General features: G+C 43.7%; 1 protein-coding gene across 1 annotated transcript; it reads left to right on the forward strand.

Annotated features, from left to right (window-relative positions):
• The first annotated feature begins 1985 nt into the window (after positions 1 to 1985).
• On the forward strand, positions 1986 to 2927 carry LOC111153366 (olfactory receptor 10G3). Its single transcript, XM_022512361.1, has one exon. It carries the CDS (start codon positions 1986 to 1988, stop codon positions 2925 to 2927), a length of 942 nt encoding a protein of 313 aa, XP_022368069.1.
• Positions 2928 to 8205: the final 5278 nt, after the last annotated feature.

Raw genomic sequence — 8205 nt, forward strand, 5'->3', positions numbered from 1 at the left:
TTCTCTGTTAATCTCACTCTTCCTTCTGAGTGGACAGGAATAATTCCAGAGCAAATCAATCTATCCATCTCAGTGTCTTTGACATTGTACCTCAAGCCATGAGCTTAGATACTGGAGGATCATAAAACTAAGGGGAGTTTTAAAAGCTCATTAATCAAACTTTGTCTGCAGGTTTGTGGTTTCATATCTGCATTGGTGAAAGGCCAATCAAGAGGTTGGACCAAGGGGCGCCTGGGTTGCTCAGTGGGTTAAGCCTCTGCCTTCAGCTCAGGTCATGATCTCAGCGTGCTGGGATCAAGCCCCTCATCGAGCTCTCTGCTCAGCAGGGAGCCTGCTTCCTCCTCTCTCTCTGCCTGCCTCTCTGCCTACCTGTGATCTCTCTCTGTCAAATAAATAAATAAAAACTTAAAAAAAAAAAGAGGTTGGACGAAAAACTTAAAATTACTCCTCCACACTGAGAGCCCTACTCTAGCCATTTCTGATCCTTTCCGTCATCCTTGCTTTTTTCTCTCATCTCTGACGTCTCACTACAGGCATCCCTCTTTGCTTCCTTTTCTCCTCTCTTCCTTTACCATGTCCCAAGGCTACATTATTATATACAAAGATACTGGAATACATAGCACCAAGTACCAACAACAACTTTACCTATATGCTTACAACCTCATGGGCATTCTTTTCCCTTATTTATTTATTTATTTATTTATTTATTTATTTATTTTTTAAGATTTTATTTATTTATTTGTCAGAGAGAGAGAGGGAGAGAGAGCAAGCACAGGCAGACAGAATGGCAGGCAGAGGGAGAAGCAGGCTCCCTGATGAGCAAGGAGCCCGATGCGGGACTCGATCCCAGGACGCTGGGATCATGACCTGAGCCAAAGGCAGCTGCTTAACCAACTGAGCCACCCAGGCGTCCCTTATTTATTTATTTTTAAAAGTATATTTATTTTAGGGAGAGGGAGAGCACACATGAGCAAGGGGAAGGGCAGAGGGAGAAGGAGGAAGAGAGAGAACCTCAAGCAGGCTCCACACAGAGGGCAGAGCCTGATATGGGGCTTGCTCTCATGACCGTGAGATCATGACCTGAGCCGAAACAAAGAGTCAGATGCTCAATTGACTGAGCCACCGCCACCCCCTTCCTTTAATTGCAAAGAACTTAGACAGTAGACTTGCGTAGCATCAAGACCTGTCACATACAGCTAGCCATTTAAGCAAAATTCTATTCCATTCCCTCCACTACAAAAGAAGACCAAGAATTTTGTCATTTCCTTTTTGCATACTCCCCACTCTGTGTAAGTTTATGTCCTCACAAAGATAAGAACAAGCCAGTGGTTTCTGGAGGTTTCTGAACTGGTGGAGCATCTAACATTTCCACACAACACCTTTCCAGTAAACCCTTAGTCTTTAGCAAAAGTGTTCCGGGTGCAAACTCTGAGGAGCAAACTTTTTTCTGTAAAGTCCCAAAGAGTAAATATTTTAGGCTTTGCAGGCCAAACCCAAACAGTCAACTCTGCCATCATAGCATCAAAGCAGCTACAGACAATATGTAAGTAAATGAGCATGGCTGTGTTCCAATAAAACTTTATTTACTAAACAGGCCAAGTCCTGCCATAGAGCATACTTCTTCTTATTTGTCTTCTCTCCACATAAGAAAAAAACTCTAGGGGTGCCTGGGTGGCTCAGTGGGTTGAGCCTCTGCCTTCAGCTCAGGTCATGATCTCAGGGTCCTGGGATCAAGCCCCGCATTGGGCTCTCTGCTAGGCAGGAAGCCTGCTTCCCCCTCTCTCTCTGCCTGCCTCTCTCTTCCTACTTGTGATTTCTCTGTCAAAAAAATAAATAAACTCTTTAAAAAAAAAAAGAAGAAGAAGAAGAAAACTCTGCCATTGTCCCTGGTTTTACAATCTCTTTCCCCAGTCCTTCCTCACTTCCCTCTCACTTCCATGCTAACTCTTGTTTTGTCCATTCTCTAGGTAAGGTCTCTACAGAGGATGGAAAGAGTCAACAGCACCTTGTTGACGGAGTTCATTCTCACAGGAATTCCCTACCCTCTCAGGCTAAGGACATTCCTGTTTGTGTTCTTTTTGCTAACCTACATCCTGACTCAGCTGGGAAACCTGCTTATTCTAGTCGTTGTCTCAGTGGACCCGCAGCTCCATGCCCGTCCCATGTACATCTTTCTGGGTGTTCTCTCCATCATTGACATGGGCATCTCTACCATCATTGTCCCTCGCCTCATGATGAACTTCACTTTAGGCATTAAACCCATCCCATTTGGTTGCTGTGTGGCTCAGCTGTATTTCTATCACTTCCTGGGCAGCACCCAGTGCTTCCTCTACACCTTGATGGCCTACGACAGGTACCTGGCAATATGCCAGCCCCTCCGCTACCCCGTGCTCATGAATGGGAGGTTATGCACCATCCTCGTGGCTGGAGCTTGGGTGGCTGGCTCCATCCATGGGGCTATCCAAGCCATCCTAACCTTCCGTCTGCCCTACTGTGGGCCCAACCAGGTAGATTATTTCTTCTGTGACATCCCTGCGGTTTTGAGGCTAGCCTGTGCTGACACAACAGTCAACGAGCAGGTGACCTTTGTGGACATTGGGGTGGTAGTTGCCACTTGCTTCTTCCTGATCCTCCTCTCCTATGTACAGATCACTCAGGCCATCCTGAGAATCCGTACAACTGATGGGCAGCGCCGGGCCTTTTCGACCTGTGGAGCCCACGTAACCGTGGTCACCATCTACTATGCGCCTTGTGCCTTCATCTACCTGCGGCCTGAAACCAATAGCCCCCTGGATGGGGCAGCTGCCTTATTTCCCACAGCCATCACCCCTTTCCTCAACCCCCTCATCTACACACTGCGGAACCAAGACGTAAAGCTGGCCCTGAAGAGAATGATAGGAGCCCCTGGGATGAAGAGTAACATCTGAAAGTGTCTACAGTTTATTCTAATGCTTAGATTTCAGCAAGGTTTTTATTTTTTCTTCTTGTTTTTTTCTTTTATGTAGCCACATAATAGCCATAAAATAAGATCAAACACAGTTTTAAGTGAAATACTGCTTTCTAGCAATTCTTTGGTGTCCCCTTCAGATAAACAACTCTCAGCTGCTTCAACAACAGAAAGGGAGACCACAGTCACCCAGAAGATAGCAATAGGTGGCACACTTAGACATCCAGAGGATTACTAGGACAAAAGCATCTAATGGGCTTTTCAGCTTCTGGGTTTACATTGGACAAGCATAAGGTGGACTGTAGAGCTTTTGATGGGAGAACATTTTTCTGTTCTGTTCCAGTTGGATATATACATCAGGAGCTAGTGTTTGATGAGAAATTACAGCTGTCCTGCTGTGTACATGTTAACGGGCCTTGTTCTGGGGACTTCCTGAAGGCATTATGGGATGTGGGGAGGAACTCAAGTGCCTACTCTACCTTGCCTGCTGAAAAAATAACACTTCTCTTAAACTGGTGCTTTCACAAACTAAACCTTTGTTTCACAAATTAAACAATCCTTCCCCCCAAAAAGGCAATAAAGTCTTTTCAAAAGTCTCAGTAAAAAATTCCCCCAAACCTAAAAGTAAAGTTCAATATAAAATTTCCCAGTAGAAGAAAATAAGGTGGCAGGCCTGGGAGGCTCAGTCTGTGGGCATCTCCCTGTTGGTTTCTCATGATCTCACGTGTCCTGAGATGGAGACCCACATGGCTCTGTGCTCAGAGTTGAGTCTACTTGAAGATTCTCTCCCTCTGCTCCTCCCCCGACTCACGCACATGCACATGCATCAGGCTCTCTGCTCAGCAGGGAGCCTGCTTCCCCCTCTCTCTCTGCCTGCCTCCCTGCCTACTCATGATCTCTGTCAAATAAAGAAATAAAATCTTTTAAGGGACGCCTGGGTGGCTCAGTGGGTTAAGGCCTCTGCCTTCGGCTCAGGTCATGATCCCAGGGTCCTGGGATCGAGCCCCACATCAGGTTCTCTGCTCTACGGGGAGCCTGCTTCCTCCTCTCTTTCTCTCTGCCTGCCCCTCTGCCTACTTGTGATCTCTGTCTGTCGAATAAATAAATAAAAATCTTAAAAAAAAAAGTCATTTAAAAACAAATCTTTTAAAAATAATAAATAAAATAAAAAAATAAAATAAATAAATCTTTTAAAAAAGAGAAAACATAAGGCAATTAATCAGGGCACCAGAATAATGTGTCCTAATTAGTATTTCATATCAATTTAAATTTGTGAGTTTTACAGGCTTTCATTAAGTCAGCCGGGGCCTAATCAATGTGGGCAAATTTTGTGCATTATCTCTTGTTTCAACCCCTAACCTCCAATCTTATCCTGTTAAGGTTCTGCCTCATTCTCCAGCTTTTCATGTTGGATGGTTGCTTTACCTATGTGATGAAATCATGTCTAGAAAGCAAAGTCTCTTGGGCACAGCAGAGAGTCAGTAGTTTGGTCCTATAAATGTTCATTTCCAAAGGACTCAAGGTCACCTAATTAGAGATTAAAAAAAAAACTAACCATTCACCCTTGGATGAAGCTGGCTGACAAAATTTCTCAATATTTTGTTCAGAAAACAATGTACTGGATACCAACTCCCTTAAACTGGAACATTACTTATGAAATATCTTAATCTTTCAAAATATTTAATAAATAAAATGGTTAAACCATGAATTTCAAAAATAAACTTAAATCTATAGCTCATAAACCAAAAATATTTCCAAAGGCTATTGTACATCTTGTTTCTATTTTCCCAGGTGCTTAACACAGTGCTATCATACCTGTTGTCTTAGCAATAACCAAACAATATTAAAATGATCTGTAAGTGGAATGCCAGGGTGGCTCAGTCGGTTTAGCATCTGCCTTCAGCTCAGGTCATGATCCCAGGATCCTGGGATGTCAGGTTGCCGGCTTGGTGGGGAGCCTGCTTCTCCCTCTCTTCCCTGCTTGTGCTTGCTCTCACTGTTTCTCTCTCCCAAATAAATAAATAAAAATTTTGGGGGGCACCTGGGTGGCTCAGCGGGTTGAGGCCTCTGCTTTTGGCTCAGGTCATGATCTCAGGGTCCTAGGATCGAGCCCCACATCGGGCTCTCTGCTCGGCGGGGAGCCTGCTTCCTCCTCTCTCTCTCTCTCTCTCTCTGCCTGCCTCTCTGCCTACTTGTGATCTCTGTCTGTCAAATAAATAAATAAAATCTTAAAAATAAATAAATAGGAGAGAGGAGTCAAGATGGCGGAGAAGTAGCAGGCTGAGACTACTTCAGGTAGCGGGAGATCAGCTAAATAGCTTATCTAAAGATTGCAAACACCTACAAATCCAACGGGAGATCGAAGAGAAGAAGAACAGCAACTCTAGAAACAGAAAATCAACCACTTTCTGAAAGGTAGGACTGGCGGAGAAGTGAATCCAAAGCGACGGGAAGATAGACCGCAGGGGGAGGGGCCGGCTCCCGGCAAGCGGCGGAGCAATGGAGCACAAAATCAGGACTTTTAAAAGTCTGTTCCACTGAGGGACATCGCTCCAGAGGCTTAACCGGGGTGAAGCCCAGGCGGGGTCAGTGTGGCCTCAGGTCCCGCAGGGTCACAGAAGGATCGGGGGTGTCTGAGTGTCGCAGAGCTTACAGGTATTAGAACGGGGAAGCCGGCTACAGAGACAGAGCCGAGAAGTGAGCTCTCAGCTCGGCGTTACCTTGAACAGGTCACAGGCTCGGTCAGCTCGGAGCACGGCCCCAGAGGCCAGGGTGATGGGAGTAATTGGGCGCTGTTCTCTGAGGGCGCACTGAGGAGTGGGGCCCCGGGCTCTCCGCTCCTCCGGGCCAGAGACCGGGAGGCCGCCATTTCCATTCCCGCCCTCCGGAACTCTACGGAAAGCGCTCAGGGAACAAAAGCTCCCGAAAGCAAACCCAAGCGGATTACTCAGCCCGGCCCCGGGTAAGGGCGGTGCAACTCCACCTGGGGCAAAGACACTTGAGAATCACTACAACAGGCCCCTCCCCCAGAAGATCAACAAGAAACCCAGCCAGGACCAAGTTCACCTACCAAGGAGTGCAGTTTCAATACCAGGGAGGGCAGTGGAATTCCAGAGGAGGAGAAAGCAAAGCACAGAACTCATGGCTTTCTCCCCATGATTCTTTAGCCTTGCAGTTAATTTAATTTTTTTTTCCTTTTCAATTTTTTTTCTCTTCTTCTGCTAAATTTTTTTAACTTTTACCATTTTCTTTTTTAACGTTTTTTAAATAGTCTATCTAATATATATATTTTTTTTTCCTTTTTATATTTTTTCTTTATCGGTTTTCTTTTTTTAATTGTTTTTTTTTTTTTTTTTTTCTTTCTGAACCTCTTTTTATCCCCTTTCTCCCCTCTCACGATTTGGGATCTCTTCTGATTTGGCTAAAGCATATTTTCCTGCGGCTGTTGCCACCCTTTTAGTATTTTACTTGCTCCTTCATATACTCTTATCTGGACAAAATGACAAGGAGGAAAAATTCACCACAAAAAAAAGAACAAGAAGCAGTACCAAAGGCTAGGGACCTAATCAATACAGACATTGGTAATATGTCAGATATAGAGTTCAGAATGACGATTCTCAAGGTTCTAGCCGGGCTCAAAAAAGGCATGGAAGATATTAAAGCAACCCTCTCGGGAGATATAAAAGCCCTTTCTGGAGAAATAAAAGAACTAAAATCTAACCAAGTTGAAATAAAAAAAGCTATTAATGAGGTGCAATCAAAAATGGAGGCTCTCACTGCTAGGATAAATGAGGCAGAAGAAAGAATTAGCGATATAGAAGACCAAATGACAGAGAATAAAGAAGCTGAGCAAAAGAGGGACAAACAGCTACTGAACCACGAGGGGAGAATTCGAGAGATAAGTGACACCATAAGATGAAACAACATTAGAATAATTGGGATTCCAGAAGAAGAGGAAACAGAGAGGGGAGCAGAAGGTATATTGGAGAGAATTATTGGAGAGAATTTCCCCAATATGGCAAAGGGAACAAGCATCAAAATCCAGGAGGTTCAGAGAACCCCCCTCAAAATCAATAAGAATAGGTCCACACCCCGTCACCTAATAGTAAAATTTACAAGTCTTAGTGACAAAGAAAAGATCCTGAAAGCAGCCCAGGAAAAGAAGTCTGTAATGTACAATGGTAAAAATGTTAGATTGGCAGCAGACTTATCCACAGAGACCTGGCAGGCCAGAAAGAGCTGGCATGATATATTCAGAGTACTAAACGAGAAAAACATGCAGCCAAGAATACTATATCCGGCTAGGCTATCATTGAAAATAGGAGGAGAGATTAAAAGCTTCCAGGACAAACAAAAACTGAAAGAATTTGCAAATACCAAACCACTACAGGAAATATTGAAAGGGGTCCTCTAAGCAAAGAGAGACCCTAAAATTAGTAGATCAGAAAGAAACAGAGACAATATACAATAACAGTCACCTTACAGGCAATACAATGGCACTAAATTCATATCTCTCAATACTTACCCTGAATGTTAATGGGCTAAATGCCCCAATCAAAAGACACAGGGTATCAGAATGGATAAAAAAACAAAACCCATCTATATGTTGCCTACAAGAAACTCATCTTAAACCCGAAGACACCTCCAGATTTAAAGTGAGGGGGTGGAAAAGAATTTACCATGCTAATGGACATCAGAAGAAAGCAGGAGTGGCAATCCTTATATCAGATCAATTAGATTTTAAGCCAAAGACTATAATAAGAGATGAGGAAGGACACTATATCATACTCAAAGGAACTGTCCAACAAGAAGATCTAACAATTTTAAATATCTATGCCCCTAATGTGGGAGCAGCCAACTATATAAACCAATTAATAACAAAATCAAAGAAACACATCGACAATAATACAATAATAGTAGGGGATTTTAACACTCCCCTCACTGAAATGGACAGATCATCCAAGCAAAAGATCAACAAGGAAATAAAGGCCTTAAATGACACACTGGACCAGATGGACATCACAAATATAGTCAGAACATTTCATCCCAAAGCAAGAGAATACTCATTCTTCTCTAGTGCACATGGAACATTCTCCAGAATAGATCACATTCTTGGTCCTAAATCAGGTCTCAACCGGTATCAAAAGATTGGGATCATTCCCTGCATATTTTCAGACCACAATACTCTGAAGCTAGAACTCAATCACAAGAGGAAATTTGGAAAGAACCCAAATACATGGAGACTAAACAGCATCCTT

This window comes from Enhydra lutris, unplaced genomic scaffold, assembly GCF_002288905.1.
Source record: "Enhydra lutris kenyoni isolate GAN:26980312 unplaced genomic scaffold, ASM228890v2 scaffoldscaffold31, whole genome shotgun sequence".
Classification (NCBI taxonomy): Eukaryota; Metazoa; Chordata; class Mammalia; order Carnivora; family Mustelidae; genus Enhydra; species Enhydra lutris.